Source organism: Ursus arctos, unplaced genomic scaffold (genome assembly GCF_023065955.2).
Source record: "Ursus arctos isolate Adak ecotype North America unplaced genomic scaffold, UrsArc2.0 scaffold_22, whole genome shotgun sequence".
NCBI classification, from domain to species: Eukaryota; Metazoa; Chordata; class Mammalia; order Carnivora; family Ursidae; genus Ursus; species Ursus arctos.
Window position 1 is genome coordinate 10,036,585 of NW_026622897.1, and position 24,297 is coordinate 10,060,881.

At 41.6% G+C, this 24,297-nt stretch overlaps 2 protein-coding genes across 8 annotated transcripts in view; one reads left to right on the forward strand and one right to left on the reverse strand.

Annotated features, from left to right (window-relative positions):
* The window catches only part of USP28 (ubiquitin specific peptidase 28), a 57,696-nt gene extending 43,095 nt beyond the window's left edge, over window positions 1–14,601 (reverse strand). For 3 of the 7 annotated variants that reach the window (XM_057316679.1, XM_048217194.2, XM_057316677.1), the window contains exon 1: window positions 14,414–14,545. In XM_057316679.1, coding sequence (XP_057172662.1) covers window positions 14,414–14,470 — 57 coding nt within the window. In that variant the 5' untranslated portion in view covers window positions 14,471–14,545. Of the gene's footprint in view, window positions 1–14,413 lie in introns of all 7 variants that reach the window. The other 4 variants (XM_044386641.3, XM_044386639.3, XM_026505727.4 and 1 more) reach the window with 3 other exon arrangements.
* A 210-nt stretch (window positions 14,602–14,811) lies between these two features.
* Window positions 14,812–24,297, forward strand: part of HTR3B (5-hydroxytryptamine receptor 3B) — a 49,393-nt gene continuing 39,907 nt past the window's right edge. The window contains exons 1-4 of the mRNA XM_026505951.4: window positions 14,812–15,447; window positions 15,574–15,733; window positions 17,093–17,153; window positions 20,849–20,969. The gene's annotated coding sequence lies outside the window, so the exon portion shown is untranslated. The remainder of the gene's footprint in view (window positions 15,448–15,573; window positions 15,734–17,092; window positions 17,154–20,848; window positions 20,970–24,297) is intronic.

A 24,297-nucleotide genomic window follows, 5' to 3' on the forward strand; every position in this document is an offset into this window, starting at 1 on the left:
ACGGGCAAGCATACCTATTTCATGCAAAGCCAGGCAATTATTCTATTCTTGTATCTTGACCGTGGTGTCTGCATCTTCCCAAGATCCCTGTGATCACAATCACGACTGTGATCACGTCGTGGTACAGTCAGTTCCAAAGCCGCTACCGTCAGGAAAGGCCTGTAGCTGAGGTAAGCACTATTTCTGACTGAATCTGAGGTGCCATTAGTTATCAAGAGCACACTTACTTTATGCGCCACTAAGGAGAGAAACGGTTGCCCACTCAAACTAGGACAGGATGCCTTCGTGATGGTCCTAGGAGCCACACCAGCTTCCCGCAGCTCTAACATTTCTTCTGTCTGTTGCGAACTGCAGCCCTTTCCCCTGCGTCCAGGCGCACGGCCTGGCCCGTGACAAGCAGTTCCTTTGCATGTTGCTCAGTAACAGAACCTAGTATACCTGGGCTATCTTCCTTCCTCAGGTCCCATAAAACATGTGATTGTAGCTTTGCAAGAAAATTTGAAACTGCGCTCATTCCTCCAGCGACAGATATTTTGCCTCACATAAAATCAAATTTACACCCTGCTGTTCTGTTTCTATGCCTCTCTTCATCCAGTTTTTTTTTTCCCACTTAAATGTTGAATCACAGTGTGATCTTTTAAAGTGAAAAGTAAACTAGCTATGTGGTACCAACAGCCCATATAACTCAACTGGCGCGACGGCAGGAACAGCTACGAGCAAGCCCCCACACGTGCAGACAATGATTAAGCACATCACCTCTGCTACTTGGAGGCAGTAAATGGAAGGAGCATCTCAATTTCAGAGACCTCGGAACGCCAGATAAAGACGAATCAATGAAATACGGTATTCAAATACTAAACAATTCACCAGTCATTATATTTGGCCATGGATCCAAGCTCTACTCCCCTTTCTCCACTTTGGAATAGATAAGCAGGCAAACATTAATACATCTAGAATAATACAGGGAAAGAAAATAAACTCTTAGTTTCCCTTTTTTAAAAGCTCATGGGCGAAGATGACAACTACATAAAATCATTTGGTACAACTCCAAGAATAATACTCTACATGTTAATTCAAATCCAAATTCCTTTTTTTTTTAAAAAAGATTTTATTTATTTATTTGGCAGAGATAGCCAGCAAGAGAGGAAACACAAGCAAGGGGAGTGGGAGAGGAAGAAGCAGGCTCCCAGCAGAGAAGCCTGATGTGGGGCTCGATCCCAGAACGTTGGGATCACGCCCTGAGCCGAAGGCAGACGCCCAACGACTGTGCCACCCAGGCGCCCCTCAAATCCAAATTCCTGATCTTGCTATTCAAAGACTATTATCTGATTCTATGCTTAACCTGCTCAATCTTTTCTCCTACTGGTTCCCTACCTCACACATACATCCTCTCTCAGGCCTTCAAGTGTTACTTTTATTACCTCCAGGAATGCCTCCTACATTCTGGCAACCTAGAGTCAAGGGCTATATTCATGTTACCTCCTCCTTAAAGTCGTCCCCAAGAACTCTGGTCCACACTGTTCTCTCCCTTTCTAATCTCCCATATTGAGGGAATGAATGAGCTTGTGAATGAAAGGGACTTCCCCGTCTTTACCTGGCATTTCTCAACATGTGGTTCTCTAATAGTTTCAAATGTGAAATTCTTGCCCACGTAAAGGCAAGAATCATACAACATACTACCTAATTTGAAGGACAATGCCGGCAACAGTTGGGACAAACATACAAACACCTTCTTTGTAACAGGAACCTTCGTTGCCCCCGCATACTTGTAATCTTTGGAACAACCCTAAAAGGTAGGAATCATCAACTTCATCGTGCAGATCAGGAAACTAGAGCTTACAAAACCTGTCTTGTCATCAAATGTCTTGAATTAGAAGACAAATCAGGGAACACCTGGGTGGCTCAGCCCGTTAAGTGTCGACTCTTGATTTGGCTTGGGTCATGATCTCGGGGTCGTGAGATGGAGCCCTCCACTGGGCTCTGCACTCAGCTTGGAGTCTGCTTGGAGTTCTCTCTCCCTCTGCTTCTGAGAGCGCGCACTCTCTCTCTCTCCCCACCCTTCCCCCTCTCAAGTAAATAAATAAATAAAATATTTTTTCAAAAAGACAAATCAAAGATAACTATTATGAGCCTGAATACATTTCACAAGGATTAAGCCATGCTACAGACACATACAAATAATTGCTACGATGAGACTCACTCTCATGAATGTTTAGCCAAACCCATGTTCTCTGTAGTACCCTCAACCCAAATCCTAAAAAGTGCCCTATATTAAGTATTAATTCTACTGTAAAAGACATATTAAGCTTATTAGAGGCCTACTGTATTACTAACTCAGTTTTTCTGGGTACTTCACAAGAGCTGATTTAAATATTAACTTCACCATAACTCCGAGACTACATATTCATAGTACACACCCAACATGAGACAAGACAAAGCCTGTGCTCCAGGCATAATGAAGTCAAATAACTGGCAAGAGCCAACAGGTTTGCATTTCCTTGGCTAAATTCACATTGTTTTCATAAAACAAAAAGGACTCTCTTTTCTTGCCCAGAGGCAGTGAAGAAAGACAGGTACACACAAATCTCTAGAAAGAAGAAACTCAAGCTTTCTGACCTCAGCAACCCGGTGATTTTCATCCAATCCAGTCCACTTCTCTTAAAGCAAAGACATTCATCTCACAATAAGCCATGAACAGGACTATTCACATAAAAACATTAAGGTATTAAGTTTTTATAATAAACACTAACTGGTCGAATCCTACTGCAACTAAAATCAAACTCTCTTTGATCAGATGAGGCCAATTTGTGAGATTACTAATTAAGAGTTTTATCTTTAAAACACCCAGTTTAGCAACACGGTGAGGAGCTTTCTAGACTATTCCATTACTTCAAACAGGGATGCTATTATAATTCTGACACACACATTTCCTGATCTCAACTGTCTACTCTTCCAAAGACATTTCTAAATTTGAAACTAAGTGAATAGTGGATAAATGTTCTTCTACTCCAAAGAAGTACCAAAGTCCTTCGTAAGTGTGCCCAATAGAATTCCCACCAAAATTAAAGATTGGCTTTTCCAATTTTAAAATGAACTTAAGTACCCAAGGAAAGCAAAAGAAGAGCTTTAGGAATCAAAGAAAATATATAGCAGCAACTCCAGAAATCCAGTCTGGACATCAGGGTCTTAAACGCATTCAGAGACTGCCACAGACCCTCCCACTTCCCACAAAACAAAGACCTGGCCACGGAAGTCCCTCGTGCTTTCTTGGTTTTCCTTCTAGGAAAAATCCACGTCTATTATAACAACTCCAATTTACTCACAACATGCCATAAGGATTGGACTCCCTAAAAATGACAGACAGCAGATTTGGTGGGTAAAACTAAACCAGCTGAAATAGGGCTACTTGATAACTTACTGCAATGATGCGAAAAGTAGGTAACATGGTGAAAAGGATTGTTTCAGTTCACCAACTGGCCCAAAGTTTTGTTTTGTTAAAGATTTTATTTATTTATTTGACAGAGAGAGAGCACACACAAGCAGGGACAGCAGCAGGCAGAGAGAGAGGGAGTAGCAGGGCCCCCCACCCCCACCCCGGCCAGGCAGGGAAGCCTGATATGGGACTTGATCCCAGGACCTGAGCAGAAGGCAGACACTTAAGCAACTGAGCCACCCAGGCGCCCATGGCCCAAAGTTTTTGAAAGGCATTAAAAGCTTTTAAGATGCAGCCACTCTTACACAGCGTAGAAGAGACTGAAACTGGAATTAAAAGCCAGGAATAAAAAAGAATTAATCATTGTTTCTCATTTCTTTTTTTTTTTCAAATGCACGAAGCAATTCCAATAGCACAAAAGGATACAGAGCAAAAAGGAATTTCTCTCTTCTGTCCAACCCAGTCCCACTTCCCAGGAGTAACCACTATTAATAGTTTCTGATATATCTTTCCAGAAGTGGCCTATGCACATGAATATATCTTTTCATACTGAACATTGTGTCCCGCAACTTGCTTTTTTCATACTGTTGAACACATTAAGACAATACTTTCTCATTTCTTTGAAGACATGCCCCAGCTAAATACAAGAAAGGAGGCTGGGAAGCTTTTACAACAAGGACATATGGAAGGCATCTTCACAAATTAGAGAAAATGCCATTTTTAGCAATATATTGCGAAGGTTGAAAAACCAGGAAAATAAGAGCAAGGATATAGGAAATCAAATTTACGTGCTTACAGTGTGACAGACCTCACAGTAAAATTAAAAGTTATTATTAGGAGGGACTCAGTGTGCAGTTTCTAATTGTGATAAATAAGCAGGACGTGAGAGGTGGTGTGGGACTGGATGAGGAAAGGTTCTAAATGTCAGCATGAGTTTGGACTTGATCTGATGAACAATGGAAAATCATCACAGGTCCCTCAGCAGGACATAAATATGAGGGAAAATAAGGGTGCTTTAAGGGGATTAATCTAGCACATGTGAACACCTAGCTCAAAAGGAGATAAGCCTAGGGAAAGAAAGCTTAACCATGATTTAGAAGAGTACCGAATACACAGGTGTGATGAGACAGGGAGGGTGCCGAGAAAGAAAAATGAAAAGGTAGGACACACAGTGATGCTTTGTCAAATATTTGAAACCGGATGCCTGAGAGAATGCTGCTGGCAAGGACATAAAAGGACACCAGCAAGAAAACCAACCAATATAATACACCACACTACCAGAATGAAGGGTAAAAATACCTGATCACCTTGACTGATGTAGGAAAAGCACTTGACAAAATTCAACACCTTTTCATGATGAAAATAATCAGAAAACTAGAAACAGAAGAGAATTTCCTCTACATGATGAAGCACCTTTACTAAAAAACAAACAAACAAAAAACAACAAAACACAAAAACGAAAGCTCACAGCAAGCATCACACTCAACGGTGAAAGACCAAAAGCCATCCCCCTAAAATGAGGATCAAGCCAAGGATGCCCACCTTCAGCAATGCTATTCACCGGTGTACTGGAAGTCCTGGCCAGAGCAATTAGGCAAGTAAAATAAAAGGCATCCGAACTGGAAACAAAAAAGTAAAACTATCTCTATTCACAGGTGACAGGATATATAAAACCCCAAAGAATCTACAAGAGTTACTAGAGCTGATAAACACATTCAGCAAAGTTGATATAAGATCAACACTCGAACCATGAGAGACTGTGGACTCTGGGAAACAAACTGAGGGCTTCAGAGGGGAGAGGGGTGGGAGATAGGGATAGGCCGGTGATGGGTATTAAGGAGGGCACGTATTGCATGGTGCACTGGGTGTTATACGCAAATAATGAATCATGGAACATTGCATCAAAAACTGGGGATGTACTGTATGGTGACTAACATAACAAAATAAAAATTATAAATAAAAAAAAGATCAACACTCGAAAATCAGCTGCTTCTATACAACAGCAATGTACGCTCTGAAGAGAAAATAAAAAAACACACTTCCATTTATAATAGTATCCGGAAAAATAAAATACCTAGGAATAAATTTAACCAAGACTTGAACTCTGAAAAGTGTGAAACACTGAGAAAAAAGCTAAAGGAAACCTAAATAAATGGAAAGATATTCAGGTTGATGGATTGGAAGACTGGATTAGTTGAGGTTCTCCAGAGAAAAGAACAGGGAGTGTGTGTGTGTGTGTGTGTGTGTGTGTGTGTGTAAATGAACCCTGTAGTCCTAGTTTCCTGTTGGGGTGGCGGGGGAGAAGTTGTTATAAGTAATTGACTCTTGCAATTATGGAGGCTGTAAGACCTCGGATCTTCAGTTGGCAAGTTGCAAACCCAGAAGAGCTGGACATGTAGTTCCAGTCTGATGGCAGGAGAAGACCAATGGCCCAGCTGAACAGTCAGGTAGGTGACATTCCCTCTTACTCAGCCTTTTTGTTCTATCCAGGTTTTCAATTGAGTGGATGAGGCCCACAGACATTAGGGAGGGCAATCTGCTTTACTCAGTCTACAATTCAAATGTTAAGCTTATTCAAAAGCACCCTTATAGACACATCTAGAATAAATCTTAACCAAATATCTGAGCGCCTCGGAGCCCAATGAGATTGACACACAAAATTAACCATCACAAAAGACTTAACACTGTTATACCCAAAGTGACCTACAGATTCAACGCAATCTCTGTCAAAATTCCAACAGCCATTTTTGCAGAAATGGAAAAGCTGATCCTCAAATTCATAAGGAATTTCATTGGGCCCTGACTAGCCAAAACAAGATCGAAAAAGAACAAAGTTGAAGGACTCACACCTCTGGATTTCAAAAGTTATTAAAAAGCTACAGTAATCATCCCAGTGTAATACCGCACAAGGACAGACATAGAGACCAATGAATTAGAATTGAGAGTTTAGAAAAACCCATAATCTATGGTCAATTAATCTTCGACAAGGGTGCCAAGACCATTTGATGGGGAAAAAATAGTCTCTTCAAAAAATGATGCTGGGATGAGTAAACATTCACACGCAAAAGAATCAAGTTGCACCCCTACCTCTACAATACACAGAAACTAACCCAAAATGGACGAGTAACCTAAATATGCAAGCTAAAATGACAAAACTCATAAAAGAAAACATAGAAGCAAATCTTCATATCTTGGATTTGGCAATGGATTCTTAGATATGGCACCAAAAGCATGAGCAACAGAAAGAAATAGGTAAGCAGGACTGCACCACAATTAAAAACTTTTGTGTATCAAAAAACATTGTCAAGAAAATGAAATGTCAACCTACAGGATGGGAGAAAATATTTCCAAATCATAAATCTGATAAAGGCCTAGTATCCAGATTATATTACAACTCTCACAATTCAAACGATCAAAGACAAACAAACACAATTCAAAAATGGGCAAAGGACTTGATCAGACATTTCTCCAAAGAAGATGCCAATAAGCATATGAAAAGATGCTCAACATGAGCCATTTGGAAAATGCAAATCAAAATTATAATGAGATACCCCTCACACACATGAGGATAGCTGTTATAAAACAAAACAGGAAAATAACAAGTGTCTGGACAGGATGGAGGTGGAGAAATTAAAACCCTTGTGCATTGCTGGTGGGAATGTAAAATGGTGCACCTGCTGTGGAAAACAATTTGGCAGTTCCCCAAAAAGTTAAAGACAGAATTACCATATGACCCAGCAATTCTACTTCTAAGAATATACCCAAAAGAGCTGGAAACAGGTACTCAAATGTTCGTACACGAATGTTCACAGCAGCACTATACATAAGAGCCAAAAGGTGGATACAACTCAGATGTCCACCAAAGGAAAAATGGATAAAATACACAAAGTGCAATATTACTCAGGCATTAAAAGGAATGAAGTACTGATAGATGCTACGACTTGGATGAAACCTTAAAGCATACTAAGTAAAAGAAGCCAGACATAAAAGGTCGCATATTGGATGATTTCACTTATATGGAATATCTAGAATAAGTAAATGGACAGACAGCAGATCAGTGTTGCCAGACACTGGGCGAAGGAAGGAATAGGGAGTAACTGCTTCGTAGATATGGGTTTTCTTTTGGGGTTTTGAAAATGTTTTTAGAACTACAGAGAGGTCACAATATTGTGAATATATATACTAAATGTCACTGCTCAGGACACTGTAAAATAGTTAATTTGGGGGCACCTGGGTGGTTCGGTCAGTTAAATGTCTGACTCTTGGTTTCTGCTCAGGTCATGATCTCAGGGTCATAAGATCGAGCCCCGTGCTGGGCTCCACGCTGAGTGTGGAGCCTGCTTAAGATTCTCTCTTTCCTAAGGCGCCTGGGTGGCTCAGTCATTTAAGTGACTGACTCTTGGTTTTGGCTCAGGTCATGATATCAGGGTCATAAGATCAAGTCCTGTGTCGGGCTTCATGCTCAACGCAGGCTGCTAGAGATTCTCTCTCTCCCTCCCTCCTATGCTTTCTCTCTCTCTCAAATAAATAAATAAATCTTAAAAAAAAAAAAAAAAAGATTCTTTCCTTCTGCCTCTGCCCCCCTCGGCTTGTGCTCTCTCTTTAAAGAAAAGAAAAAAAAAAAAAAAAACTAAATGGTTAATTCTGTATTATGTGAATTTCACTTCAATTGAATGAAATCAAGAGAGATTTGTGCTTGTACATGACACACATACACCAAAAAAGAAAAAGGACAGCAGGGAAGTACTAACTTGGACAAGAGTTTTAGAGAAAAAATATTTGTTTGGGATAACTCAAGTTTAAACTGACCACCAGCGATCATGCAGCATGCTGCCAGCACCTACTCATACAGATCTTTTTTTTTTTAAGATTTATTTATTTATTTGAGAGAGAGTGTGCAAGAGCAGAAGGAGCGGCAGACGAAAAGGGAAAGAGAGAATCCTCAAGCAGACTCCCCACTGAGCACGGAGTCCCAGGTGGGGCTCGATCCCAGGACACCTGAGCCAAAAGCAAGAGTTGCACACTTAACCCACTGAGCCACTCAGGCGTCCTACTCATGCAGATCTTTAATTTGGCTTTGTCTGTCTGGTATTTTGATCTCCCTTTTTATGTAGGAAGCTGGGATGGTGGGAATAGTGCTACGTAGTGCAGATCGCACCGCACGTTAGCCTCTGGGTAAATCTCAACTTTCCAGGGCTTCAATTTCCACATCTGGAAAATAAAATAAACCACAAGCTTTGATGGCACTGGTACGACCATCAAATGAAGTAATGCATACAGGATTTGTTAGTGAAATGAAAAAAATATAGAAATGTCAAATATTGTGACTTGCCTGTCCAACAAAACTTGCCTAGAGATTGGGAGAAAACTACCTGCGCTATGGTTTTGCTGTGATCACTCACCAGCTGTACCGCTTCGCAACTTCTTCTCCTCACACTAAATTTTACTTTACAAGGTGGCTCTGTGGGCTCAGTGAGAATATATGTTAAAGCACGTCATACGTCATCAAGTGGCAGTTGAGAAGTTTGTTTTTATTTATTTTTTTAAAATATGTTATTTATTTATTTATTAGAGAGAGCAAGCAAGCGAACATGAGTAGGGTGGGGGAGCTGGGGGAGGAGCAGAGGGAGAGGGAGAAGCAGGGCTCATCCCAAGACCCGGGGATCATACCCGAGCTGAAGGCAGATGCTTAACCGAATGAGCCACCCAGGCCCCTGAAAAGTCTGGTTTCAGAAAGGCATGGTTTCCAGATAGAAAGTGGAGTGGCTCAAAGTCCCAGCTTGAGTAAGCCACATTTCCCATCTGCAACATGGAGGCCAACAGACTTCGCTTTCAAATCTCCTATTAGGCCCCTGTAAGCTATATTAAGAGCTGAGTCTGAGCGCCCTCATCAGCTGTAAGACATAATAATTCATGCCTTTCAGAGTTTTTGTAAATATACAGAATGCATAGAAAAGTGCTTTGGGCTGTGACTGGCACATGGCAGATACTGTTATTACAGGTAAGATATTCCCAGGCCTGTGGCAAAAGTCGCCATGCAGCACATGGTTAGAGCCAAGGACGCAGTTATGCAAGTACAACAGTTTAACCAGCATTTGCAAATAGAGGAGGAGAAGTCATTTGCAAGTCAGGATTCCAGATGCAGATTTGGAAAAAGTAAAAGGAACATAACAAACAAGGAAGCTAACAGGTTAGCCCCAAAATGAGAAGAAAGGTGGGAGAACCAGAATAATATAGGTTCCAAATGTCCAAGGGAGAGAGTTCGAGAAGTAAGGCAGCTGTAGCACTGAGGTTACTAACAGGGCACTGTTGAAGAACTCCTTCTATACCCTGAAGCCATAGGATATTAAAACTGTAAGATGAAGAAGATAACTCAAACATCTTTTCCAGGGCTAATTTTCCTAAGAAAGTTGTAAAATGACCTAGGTGATTCAGAAGTGAGGGCCAACTACAGTACTTCTGTCACTGATAAGACTGTGGCAAATGATTTGTTTTTAGGAAAGTTTTTAGAAAGTTTTTTTATTTTTGGGTGTGTGTGTTTTTTGTTTTTGTTTTTTTTAGTATTTAAGAAAAAGCAGAACAATTGATAGTAAGTAGGAATAAGGTCAAGTGCCAAAATAAACATCAAACAGCGGCAATGAAGAATCATAATATACAAAAGCATGAGAATGGGGCTTGAGTTGGTACATGAACATCCAAGGCCTTACTTCTGTAAGGCCACAGATTTCACAAGGTGGTTAGTCACTGGTCACCTCTGAGAGATCTATTTCATGCCCAAGAGTCAAATACTAAAAGCCTACTATTGGCAAGGCTCTTGCTGGGTGGCCTAGGGAATGCTGATCACATACAGTCACTGCCCTACAATCTAACCTTCTGCTGCCTGGTCAGCCTCTCTGCATGCCTCTGGGCAATCAGCCCTCTTCTCCTGGGAGCCTAGACTGGTCCCCCACAGCCATCTCCTAACTGGATTCTTGCCCTGAGGCTGCTGCCACCACCAAAAGCTCTCTGGAGCAAATCTGCGATTTGCCTCGGTCTGGGGGCCGTGCCTCCTATCAGCCAAGAGCTAATCTTGCAAGGGTCTGTGTTTTCCAAGGTTTCCACAGTGAGTTGAAATTGAAGTATAATTGAGAAAACGTTTTTAAGAAAAGAAACAGGTGGATTTAGAAACTCTGGTCAAAAAGTAAACAAAATAAAAGGAAGGTACTGGACGAGATCAACGGCTGGACAGGGCAGAAGTCGATGTTGTTGCTATTTTGTTGGAGGATTGGGGACACATGTGCACAGCTGAATGGAAAAGTGGGGATTCTGCACAACCGGACAGAGCTTCTCAAAGTCATCACCCAGGGATGTTATCCAAAGGCAGGCTGCGATTCAATAGGTCTAGGGTGGAGGCCCAAACCGTGGTGCGTTGATTTGTGGAGCCTGTCTAGTTCCTTGGTATAAATACTCCCACCATGATGGTTTCAAGCTACCAACATGTGGCCACTGGACACAGAGCTGGGAAGAGATGCACATATTCAGCTGGAAAGGCAGCACAAGCTGGCTCGGGCACACTCAAATCTCTACATTTCCAACAAACTCCTGACTGATGCAGATGCTGCTGGTCCACAGACCATATTTTGAGTCTCAAGAGAATAGAAGACAATCAAGGTGTCTGGGGCTTAGGCCAGAATAAAGGAAATGTGAGATAATTCAGAAGAGCGAGGAGAGACATCACCTAGAGCAGGGTTTCTCAAGCTCAGCATTACTGACATTTCGGGCCAGATAACCAACTGAGGCCGGTACATCCTTACATCCCCCTCCAGCAACCACAATCAAAAAGCTCTCCAGACACCACGGATCTAGACTCCTCTCTAAGAAAGGAAGGAAGAAGGGAAGATAGTACCTCTTACACCAAGAGAAAAGAGATCATGAAGAGGAAAAACAAAAAGCAAAAAACATAAGACATCTCCTTACAAAAACAAAAACAAACCCTCCCCCCTCATCTCTTTTGATAGCAGCAGGCTCAGCCAAGTAGAAAAGAAGCTATATATTTAGAAAGAATCCAGGGAAGATTGAAAGTTTAAAACATCAGGAGAGTTCTGGAGGGTAAAAGAAAGGTTCTGACCTAAGACAGTGAGTCCATTTACTAAGAAGTAGGATCAAGGCCATCTTGGGCTCTTAGAATTGCTTGGGTTCAATCCTGGCTGTACCATTTACCAGGCAGGTGATCTTGAGCAAACTGTTTAACAAATATAAGCCTTCCTATATGAAAACTTCACAGAGTTGTTGTTAAGTGCTGAGATAATATGTGTTAAGTTCTGAGCACAGGATCTGGCATATACTACATGCTCAATTAATGTTAGCTCCTACTACCACTGGCATCATTATTTTCCTTAAAAAACATCTGCTTCACTTGGCTACTGCTTACATTTTTTCGATGAAATATAAGACATGAAAAGATCCTGCCTACTGAGCCGTTACTTGTCACTGCTTTCTACAAATATTGTACTCATTGTGTGAGCAGAACTGTAGCTGAAGAGGCATTAAAGTTGTGAGAGCCAACCAAGCACCGATTGACTGATGTTCCGAGACTTACAACTAATGAGACAAGGTAAACGCGAATGAAAAGCCAGTAAGTCAAGAGAAAGAGAAAAGGACATTAAGTTTTCACTGAAACTGGCAGGTTTTCATAGGGCTCCAGTTAGCATCAGGAACATGTGATGAATCCTCGTGCAGCTGCCAAGGATGACAGGTTATAGGAACCAACCTGACTTCAAGCTGTTTATCCTACAGTAACAGAAAATGTTGCTGCTGGTTTTTATCTAAGTCGAGAACTGATTAAAACACAGAAACCTGTGTGTAAGAAATCTCTGTAGATGTTCCAATTATCAGTCTGCAGTCTGGGGTATTCAGCGATATCACAAAGTATCCTCTTTCAGACTCCAGTATATACTGAGAACATATTCCAAGGGTGCTGCATTTTTCTCACTAAAATTCTTGGGAGGCTATAAAGGGTTCTATCTGTCCCGTGTACAACTGACCAATAAGGGGAAGGGCAGCATTCTAGGTTTTAAATAGCTTCTGAGAGTCAGGGGAGGATAGCTCTTCTCAACTAGAACAATTAAAGACCCTTTAAGGGAAATGCAGAGTGCTTCAGAGAATCCAAAACAGAGTCCATTCTAACACGAAACTCATCAAGATGAGGAAGTTATTAAACTCTTTCCTCTGAGATGTGAAAGGTACTTTCCCTAGATAAGATTCCTTCAACCCAGCCTGCTAATTTCAAGCATTTTCATTAGCAAAAACAAAAGGGGCAAACATTACCAAGCATTCCAAGCTTATCGGCTGTCTGTGTGGGGCGAATCACTGGGAAGAACAGTGAATGTCATCACTCTGCAGGTGGCCAGGAGTCAGGGTACTCCAGCCAGCCACAGCCAACCCTGAGTTCCAGGTTTTCCCAAAATAGCTATGACTTACATGCAAGTGCTCACCAAACACCTCACATACAAGCGCTCAGAGCGCTGAGAGAGTGGCCACTACTCAGACTGCAGCAGAGGTAAACGAAGATGCCGTCGATGAACAGGCACGTGGTCCCCGAACAAATTTAAATATGACCTACCCTTCCTTAAAATAGCCTCTTCTCTAAATCAACACAACTATCTCAAAACTCAGATTTTTTTTTCCCACCTGTTTTGAAGTCACTGTCCTAAAAACAAATAGAAATGATCTGTGAAACCAGAGAAAATCCTGACTCGGATTCCAATAGGTATTTGTGAACACCTAACAATAGCATCTCCATTAGAAATCGGCAGCACGTGAAGTAACATCCATGTTACTTTCATTTTGGAGCCCAGGACCTGGAGGAAATTAAAAAGGAAATGTGTTCACTATACACCACGGGTCTCCTGTGCACACGAAAAGAATAAACATGCACAAAAGGTTTCCCACGTGGAAGTATCTGACAGCCTTGCATTGTAAATATTTTTATGAGATTCCTCATTTCCAGAATCTCCCTGGAATACTTGGCACAGGTCTCCCATTCGGTCTCGAAAAAACACAGCAGTTGAGGGGCGAGGAGGTGGTGTTAAGTTATAACTTTTCAAAGTAACATTAGAAGACATTCTCAAATTGCCCACTTACCAAGTTTCTACACGCGGCATTATCAGCCTTTTGATTTTCTCCCAAACCAGTGTTCCACTCTCACCAACTTAGCCCAGAAATCCCTGTATTGATTTCAATCTTCTCGGATAATAGGTACAGGAAGGCATTTATGAGAATACCTTCTATTCATCGCGCTGTTCCTCCTCCCTCCTTAAAAATCTACTGATGAATGCACCAGGCAGGCTGCTCTCAGTTTATGAAAGAAAGAAAGAAAGAAAGAAAGAAAGAAAGAAAGAAAGAAAGAAAGAAAGAAGAAAGAAAGAAAGAAAGAAAGAAAGAAAAAAGAAAAGAAAAGAAAAAAGAAGCGGGGGTGCTGGGGTAAGGTAAGATAGGGAGTGGTAACCAGGACCCCTGGTCTTTCACAAGGTGCCGATCAATCCCGGCTTTAAGGCAGATAAGTTCTGCTTTAGACACTTTAAAAGAGTACTGCCATAAAAGGGACCTAAAACTAAAAACCACAAAACCCACCTAAGCTGCCTTCTTCGAAGTTTCTCAGCCAGGTCAGGGCCCAGGAGCGTTCCCCCTAAAGATCCCTGATGCACACACACAACCCCACGTCCTGCCCTTTAGAGCTGGTTCTCCAAAGTACCTACTCCCCCCCCACCCCGAACTTCTGCTCGCCTTGCAAAGACCTCAGCCCGCTCCCTGGCGCACCGCCCTCGCCCCCGCCCCCGCCCAGCCGGCCCCGGCGCCCCCCGCAGCCCCCTCCCGACCCGCGCCCCGCAGCCCCGCAGGCCTGCCCGGGCCCCGCGCCGCTCCGGCCCGCGCCCCGCAGCCCCCTTCCCTCCCGGGACCCCGAGCCACCCCCGGCCCCCCGCTCGCCGCCGCGGGGCCCACCGAGCCGTGTCGGTCGGCTGCTCCGGCCGCGTCGTCCTGCTGCAGCTCCGCAGTCATGGCCGAGGCGCCCCTCCGCGGGTCATCCGGCTCCCGCGCCGCCGCCAGCCCAGCCTCGCAGGAGGAGGAGGTGGAGGCGGAGGAGGAGAAAAAGGAGGAGGAGGAGGAGGAGGCCCCTCCTCGCCCTCCGCCCCGTTCGGGCCCCGCCTCCGCCCCAGAGCGCGCCGGAGGCTCGGCCCACACGCCCCGCCCCCGGCCTGCGCGCGCACGCAAGGCGCGCGGCCGAGGGCCGAGCAGCTGTGCGTGCTCCCGCGCACGCCGGGCTCTGACCCGGCGCGGGTCACGTGACCCACGGGCCCGCCCGCGGCTAACGGTCAGCGGCGCCGCCCGGGGGCGTTTGCGTTCCGAGCTGTTGGCGCCCAGGAAATGGTCCTGGGAAGCGGGAACGCTGCGCTCCCAAGTCTGTTTCTCGGCGCTCTGCCTCAGAACCCACTTCTCTGTAGGACTCGCTGCCGCCTCAAGCCTGCGCGCAGGAGAGCTAAAGATGCTCTCAGCCTGGGAACCTGTCTGGGGACCCCGCGAACTGGACGGTTTCCCACCTGGCCGCTCAGCCGCTTCGAAGTCGAAGAGCGGGGACAAGAAGGACTACTGTCGTCTTCAAGGACAGGCGGAGGCTGAGCGCTGCGGTCTTTAACCAGACGGACCAGACCTTCTAAGCACGGATGCCCAGCGTGGTACCCGAACACCCCTGGACACGCGGAGCAACAATTGCCGAGTTGTCCCATTTCCGGTTTTCTGCAGTTCCAACCACAATTTTGTCCTATTTCGTTAAGTTTGAGCCAGATGCTATGACGGCATATTAAGAGCTAAGATGCCCCTCCCACCACACCTGAAATTGTATTTTCAACAATTTGGTGGAAATTTGAACTACTAACCATGTTTCACATTTATTCACATGTATCACGACAATCCAGTTGGCACCCTTTTGGCTGTCCCCAATGTATTTGGAGGCCGGTGTGGAAGAGCCTCTTTTAGGGGTAAGGTTATACCATTTTCCTGGTCCAGGCCCCTGGCAGCATCTTGGGTGTGAATTTGATATGGAGGGTGGCCTTTCCTGTGCTCCTGGCATTGTTGTCCATGTGATTGTGATGTTTCACCTGCAGGGCTTTCTAGTCTGCATGTGAGCACAGCTTGTGGCATGAGGAAACAGGTACAGCGCAGGTGCAGCTCCCCTGGGAGGAGACCTGGCTACTCTCGGGATCCTGGACCATGACTGCTGCTGCTCCTTTCCTGGAGACACAGAGGTGCCCCTTTCCCTGGCAGGTAAACACGCTGAGTGATCAGAATCTTCCACATTCAACAGGCTGACAGTGTGTTTGTCTGATGGTTGCAGGATTTTTATGTTTATGTCTTTGCTTTTTTTTTTCTTTTTTTGTGAGTACTCAAAAGCTGTGCTCATGGCTTCAACTCAGGGGTCATTGCAGAACAAGTTGATTTCTCAGTATGGCTTATTTACAGCATTGCATACTTCTAAATTATTAGAAAGTTCTATTTCTGTGTGTCTTTACCATGTCTCTGGGGTAAGTCTTATCTTGGCACGTTCATTTTAGGAAATTGCTTATTTAATGTGAGTAAATGGGGTGGAAACCTGTAACTTATTCACGAAAATTTCCTTAAAAGACCACCAGAGACCACCTATACCCATATTTCTGAAACAGTTATATACAGGCCATTTGATAAATATAGGCCCCTGAATTTTGATTAATCATTTCTGCTATGTGGTTCTTTTTTTTTTTTTTTAAGATTTTATTCATTTATTTGACAGAGATAGAGACAGCCAACGAGAGAGGGAACACAAGCAGGGGGAGTGGGAGAGGAAGAAGCAGGCTCATAGCAGAGGAGCCTGATGTGGGACTCGATCCCAGATCGCCAGATCACGCCCTGAGCCGAAGGCAGACGCTTAACCGCTGTGCCACCCAGGCGCCCTTCTGCTATGTGGTTCTAAACAGAACTCCAGATCTAATAAATTTGTTATAATCAATTTGAGGACTCTAGATCTGATAAATTCTCTCAGACTCCTTGGGTTTAACTACCACCTGATCTTGGACATGGTAATCAGCTAGAGACACCCTGTCCAACCAGAGTATTTCATGAACAATCTACGTCAGTGCTTGGCCATCAGTTGGCAAGTTTCATGGTGATCAAATATCAAAAGTGGACATCATGGAACATGTGCTGTCACCACAGAAAATCCCTTCTTATTCCTCCTTTAAACCCATACGTGAAGGTTCCAGAATAATTATTAGTTGATAATCATTTCAAGAGTGTTCAGGAAAATAAATAATATTAATAAGGAGCAATAGCAAGTAATCGGCATATTTAAAAAGGGAATAGTTTTCAGAATATTTTCCTGACAAATTGATTTTTTTTTCTTTTTCTGGAAACTTTTTGCCCCCATGCCAAGTTACTTTTCCTGAGTCAATGAATTTATATTTCTACTTCTGATTTACCTCACACCCAAAATATAGTTTGTATTATAGTAAAATGATCCCATTTCAGTGTTATTGAATACTTGTGTGGAGCTGGTGTGGGTAAATGACAACAAAGAGAAAATGTTAGGAGGAGAATAAAGGGCAAAGAAGAATATGTATACTTCTTTTCTCTGCCTCACTCTGTAAATAGTTCTTGCCACTGGCTTTGGAGCAACTGGATCTGAAAGCTGAAGGCTGAGGCTGATGGACAGGTAGGACTGTTTTTTGAGCTATGGATTCCTCTCCGGGAATGATGGAGTCAGAAATGTCCTTACCTAAGGGTCAGCTTCTTAGCAGTAGGAAAATGGCCTTTCTCACTATTTGGGAAAGAATATGGATCTTTCTGTTATAACCCCTAGATTAAAGAATTAGATGATATACAAGGTTAAATTATAGGTGTTAAGTGTTTCAGAAAAGGCTCCCTTTGGCTACTTGAAAAGTAAATGCATTTCTAGCCTTCCTGAAATGTGTACTGTAGACAAAGGTAGTTTGTGGGAAATCAAAACAACTTTCAGTAAAGTGATTGAGTTCATTTCCGTTTTAGAGGTATTTGCCCTTGGTATTCAAAATAACAACCTCCCCTCCCCTTCTTTTTGTTTCTCTAGAAAATATAAACAAATACTAAAAAAACAAACAACAAAAAAAACCCTCTTAAAATCTGTTTTCTTCAGAATTCGTGAAAACCTTTAACTCATGGGATTCAATTTTCCTTTTATAAGAAGGTGAAAATAACTTTAGTCTCCAGATTGAAAGGTGATAATAAAATAGAGAACCAGAAATAAGCCCATTTCTTCAAACTTGATATTTGACAGCATTGTAGACCAGTGGGTATAGGACAGATTTTTAACAAATGGTGCTCAGACAGCTAGTTTTCCATATAAAAAATTAATTTTGGACTCTTACATCATAAATAGAAATCAGTTTTAAGTGGATTAAAGACTTGAATGTAAAAAAAGCAAAATTAAAAAATTTTGAAACATTCAATTGGAGAATATATTTTGAGGACAGGGGAACTTTCTTAAATCAGGTGCAAAAACTACAGTCCATAGAAGAAAAGATCGATAACTTCAATTACATTAAAATTAAGAATTTCTCTTCATCAAAAGGTACCATGAAAAAAAAATGAAAATATCCACAAACTGGGAGAAAATATTTGCAACACATATATGTAACTGATAACATTTTAGTTTCTAGAACAAAACTTCCAAACCTTGGCCCTGTACCTTATTGGGGCAGATCCTTCCTTGTTTGGGGGGCTGTCCTGTGCATTGTATGGTTAGCATCATCTCTAGCTTCTCCCTACTAGATGCCAGGAGCTCTCTGCTACCCACCTGTAACCATCAAAAATGTCTCTAGACATTGCTAAATGTTTCTTAAATAGCAAATTCTCCTCCAGTTGAGAACCACCGATCTAAACTAGGTGAAAAACCCTTATGAAAGAGACAGTGCAATTGCAGAAGAAGCCAAAGGCTTACGTAGGTACTTCACAGATAAGGAAACCCAAGTATATGAAAAGATGCTAAACTCACGGATAATCAGGAACACAGGAATGAAAACCACAAAGACACCATATCACGCATACAATTGACAAAAGTTTTAAAATACCACAATAACAAGTGCTGGCAAGAATGTGGAGCAATGGGAGAACACCTATACACTGTTCGGTAGTATAAATTAGCACAACCACTTTGGAAAACAGTTTGACATCAAGTACTAAAATTTGAAGTCGTGCATGCCTTACTGCCAGCACTTCCTAAATAATATCCTGGAAAAATTCTTAAACATTGTTACCAGGATATATGTAAATGTTCATAACACTTTTAATAGCAGATGAAATGGAAATCAACCTAAATGTATCAACAGTAAAACTGATCAATATTTGTGTAGCCATTCAATGGAAATTTATACAGCAGTTAAAATGAATGAATTACAGCTATGCAATATCATGGATGAATCTCAGGAACATAGTGTTGTAGGATAAAGAGCAAATCACAGAAGATGGTATACAGTATGATTCCATTTGTATAAATTACAAAAATTGTCAAATAATATATTGTCTAGGGAGAAAAACACATGGTTAAACTCTAATAAGAGCCTGAATGTTATAAACACAAAATTTGGACTAGAAGCTCTGAGGGAAGGGAAGGAGAGGAGAAGGGAGGGGAGGAGAAGGGACATATAGGGGAATTTACAGATATCGGTAATGCTCTATCTTCATAAATCAAATGGTAGATATATGAAGGTTCATATTTTACATACATTTTATTAACTACTTAATAAAACATTAAAACAACATTATTCTAAAATTAAGATCAAAAGCATACCATCTTCACTCTAATTATGTCTCTGTGCCCTCCAAAAATACAGAAAAACACAAGTCTCCATAGTTTACAGAGGTTATTCTTTTATGCTGGGTGATGCATGAGGCAGAGAATTAACATTCTGTCCTAATAAGTAGAAATTATAATTTAACTATCTTCAAGATAAATGAAAAATGCTATCATTCCATTTTATGCAAAGTGTACCAAAAATCCAGATTTTAGGTGATGCCCAATGAGTTAGAAAGTCATTTTATAAAACATTTTCCCTTGTAGCTTCTAGATTTGGGGAAAGACTTTGTTGTCAAAGTTGGGGCCTCCTACAGAAATCAGAAATATGCTTTAAGATAAAAGCCAGAAAGTTATCCAGGAAAAGCAAATAGAAACTTGTATAATGCAGCAAGTACTGGAGCATAAATTGGAACTTAAGGTGACTTAATTTTTCACCCAGGACACCACTGAAACGAAAAATCTTTCTCCTCAAAGTATCAGAATCTGAAAAAATAGATGAGGCAAGAGTAACAAATACAAATGTGCCTTCAGAAATGCAAATGTTTTTACTGATCTCTGGAAGAAAAGAGAATATTTTTAGAGGAAGTAATAGCTTTACTGAGCATTTATAGGCTAGGTGATGTTCTGAGAGCTTTGCATTTATGAACTCATCCTCACGGTACCCTATGAAGTAAGTGCTATTATTATTAATACCTCGTTTACAAATGAGGAAACCACTACAGAAAGGTTAAATACTTTGCCCAAGATTTTTTCACTACTGAAGACCGAGTCATGATTCTAAGCTAAGCTGTCTAGCTTTCTTTCTGCAGGGTGAGGTAAAAAATAAGATTCTGGGTGAATAACTAGAAGAAACAGCCCATATAGATTGCTCTGAGGAGGTGCCATCTGAATGGAGTTGACAAAGACAGAGAAAGCTAAGTAAGACAATGGGAGCCTTGGCACTTTATCAAAGACTAGTTACAGTAACACAGGTCCCAGTTTGCCTGGGACAATTACGGTTTACCCTTGTTTTCCCAGCATGTTTATTAGTAGCCTCTCCTTTCTCAAACTTCTAGGTTTGGATGATAAATTGTATAGTCATCTTACTTATGGAGTTTATCTTGAAGGTAAGCAATTCCTAGGGAATCTCACCAGAGTACATCCCAAAGTCTTTGAGGTATAGCTAAAATGCAAATCTCTAGCCAAGTCTGAAAAGTATGCCTCATTGACAAGAATTGGTTACTCTGTTTCTAAAGAACATAGCCAGGGGGAATAGAAGGCACCCCATTGAAAGTGCGTGGGGTCACTGCCTTGAGTCCCATGCCCTTAAAGGACTGTAGCCTTTTCAGTTTTGTAAGCCAACTTCTATGGCATTTAATGCCTAGAGGTGCCTGAGAGTCATCCCTGGAGAGTTAGAGACCATGTAGAGTTAAAAGGAGGGGAAGTCTTTGATGGTTTGTGCCAGAGGGGCAGAAGGTTTTCTGTCCCCACAGGAGAAGTGAGTTTAGAATTTTGGATCTGGGATGTTGAAGGTAAGGACTTTAAAATTCTGAAGCAGTTGTTTGTTACAGTATTTATTGTCTCCTCTACTTCTTCAGAGTAACAAGAAACTTAAAACCAAAGGAACAGGGTTCTGAATAGACCATCTGGACTCTTCAGCCATTTTTGTGAGGAGCTGCAACCCTATAGAGGGGGTTTCATTTGCTTTAAGGCGTACAGGTAAGAACTGCGTTCCCCGAGCAGGCACTTCAGAGAGTTGGTCTGTGCAAATCAAAGTGCTCTAGTACCAAGGAGTAAAAGAGATTTAGAAAAGTACTTAGCTTAAAGTTATTAGTCATGTTATTTGAAGTAGAGGATTCTTAACTTTTATTCCCACTTCATGAAAGATAAGCAGTTATCCCAACAATTATTGTTGTATGCTGAATCTCATCGTTTCATTGGCGAGACAAAGAGGATGGGACAATGACAAAGCCAACACTGATTCGATCATGCTGAGTAGGCCCATGATCTGATTATAAGCTCATTGGGAGAACATGATGAAAGGATTTTCAACATTATGAAGTGACACTTAAATAAGTTTTGATTTTTACAAAAACTAAATCTGCATTGCTGCAACTGGATAGGATAAAGAGCCCCTTTTCTATCATTCTGCGATATTACCAAGAAGCCTACACTTTCAGAACAGATTCTCAAGATTCTTGGGAGGAAGCTTCTTGAAACAACACATTTTTGTTTCTTTTTTGGCTAGGAATTCATTCTCAGTGTTTAACCATACTAGAGAAGCTATGACATATCTTTTGGCTTTCTCACCCATGTACATACATTAGTTAGGAATCTCTGTGTTGGCTATCATAAAAAATAAAAATCTGAGGGCACCTGGGTGGCTCGGTCAGTTAAAGTGTCTGACTCTTGATCTCAGCTCAGGTCTTGATCTTGGGGTTGTGGACTCAGGCCTTGCATTGGGCTCCATGCTGGGTGTGGAGCCTACTTAAAAAAACAAAACAAAGCACTAAGGGCGCCTGGGTGGCTCAGCTGGTTGAGTGTCTGACTCTTGATTTCAGCTCAGGTCATGATCTCAGGGTCTTGAAATCAAGCCCAGTGTTGGGCTCCTCACTCAGAAGGGGGTCTGCTGAAGAGTCTCTCTCTCTTCCTCTCCCTCGGCTCCTCCCACCCCCAGCTCACTCATGCACACACTCTCTCTCTGATGTAAATAAATCTTAGAAAAGAAAGAAAATTGGAGTCAGAACACAGAAGAAAGGTCTGACAAGGGTTTGTGCCCCAGTTTTGCAGCTTTACTCAGGCAACAGGCCATAGTCATAGCACGACATGAGGTGGCTAAAGTGCTGATAGAAACCAACCGGGCTTCTGGCCTGAGGAACCACAAACTAGAGGTTAGGACAAATACACTCACCCAAAAGTGAGGAGGGAATGGTGAAAAGGAGAAAGAGTAAAGGATCCCTAGGTTTTTGTGCAGACTCTACCCAAGTCTCAGGCTGACCCTTCTACCATAGACAGAAAGCACCTCAAAAGGGACAAAAGAAATCAGATGAGCTCTGAGCTGTTGCCTACAGTCAAAAGAGACAGTTTGCAGTTTGACTCTCACCAAATTAATCCACTTCTAGAGCACAAAACATCAACATTCACTGGAGGAAGATTTTACACACACACACACACACACACACACACACACACACACACACATCCTTTCTACCCTTTAGACATAACAGAATTCAGAGTCTCAGTAAAGCATATTATGCAGGATAAAATCCAAAATATATAAAGAAATCCAAAATATATAAAGAACCAGGAAAATATGACCCATTATTAAGGAAGAGACAGAGGCCAGATCAAGATGTTAGAATTCATCAGACAAGAACATTGAAGTATCTATAGTAACTATACTTTGTGGAGTAAAGGAAAACATACTTGTAATAAATGAAAAAAACAGAAAACCTCAACAGATAATTATTAAATATAAACAAGAACAAAATGAAAAAATTTCTAACTTAAGCGTTCAGTATCTGAAATTAAAGAGTCATTGAATTGGCTTTATAATAGGGTACACATCGAGTACGGGAAAAACTATAACATTGTCTTGTGGTGTGTGTCTATTTAGATGTAATGCATGTGACAACTGGAGCATAAATGATGGCAGGGCTAGTAAATGGAGCCAAATGATTGCAGGATTACTACATTTTATGGGAAAGTATGGCACTAACTCTAAAAGTATACTATGAGAAGTTAAGAATGTTTAATTCCTAGTGTAACCACTAAGTAAATTGTGTAAAAAGTATATCTAAAATGCTAATAGGTAATCTTTCATGAAATTAAAAATCAAAAAATCCAAAAGTAGGCCGAAAAGGAGGAATAAAACAGTAGAATATAGAAAACAAACAATAAAATGGGAGATTTAAATCCAACCATATCAATAACTACTTTAAATATTAGTGGATCAAATATTCCAACTAAAAAGTAGAAATTAAAAAAACAAAATTAAAAGGAAGATGCAAATATACTATATGCCAGAGATGCACTATAAATATAAAGACACATGTAGGCTGAAGGAGAAGATATACCATGTGCCATGGACTGAATGTTTCTGTCCCCCCAAATTCATATATTGAAATCTTAACTCCCAATGTGATGGTATTAGGAGGTGAGGCCTTCTGGGGGTGATTAGGTCATGAAGGTGGAGCCCTCATGATGGAATTAGTGCCCTGTAAGAGACCCCAGAGGACTCCCTAGTCCTCTTTTCATTATGTGAAGGCACAAGAAGTCAGCAGTCTGCAACCCAAAAGAGATCGCTCACCAGAACTTGACGATGCCGGCACCCTGATGTTAGACTTCCAGCCTCTAGAACTGTGAGAAATAAGTTTCTGTTGTTTATAAGCCACCCAGTCTATGTATTCTGTTATAGCAGTTCAGATGAACTAAGACACCATGTAAACAGTTTAGCACAAAAGGCTGGAGTGGTTATTAGTATCGGACAAAATAGACCCATGACAAAGAGTACTATCAGAAACAAAGAGGGTCATTTTATAATGGCAAAAGCATTGATTCATCAAGAAGACATAATAGTCATAAATGTGTATGTGCCTAATAACAGAGCTTAAAAAATAAATGAAGCAAAAATTGAAAGAATAAAAAGAAGAAACAGACAATTCCACAATAGTAGTAGGAGATTTTAACACCCCACAGGAAATGGTCCAACAAGGGACAGAAAAAATAATGAAAATATAATCTGAACAACACTATCGACCACCTTGATCTAATGGATATTCACAGAACGTTACAACTAACAATAGCAGAACACACATTCCTTTCGGGTATACGTGGTGCTTTTGCAATGAATCATATGCCAACCCATGAAACACCTCTCAGTCAAGATCATTGAAATCGTAGAATGTGTTCCTTGACCACAACAAAATTAAACTAAAAACCAAGAAAAATACATATGTTCCCCAACTTTTGATGATTCAACTTATGATTTTTCAACCTTATGATGTTGTGAAAGTGATACACATTCCTTAAAAACTATAGTTTGGAT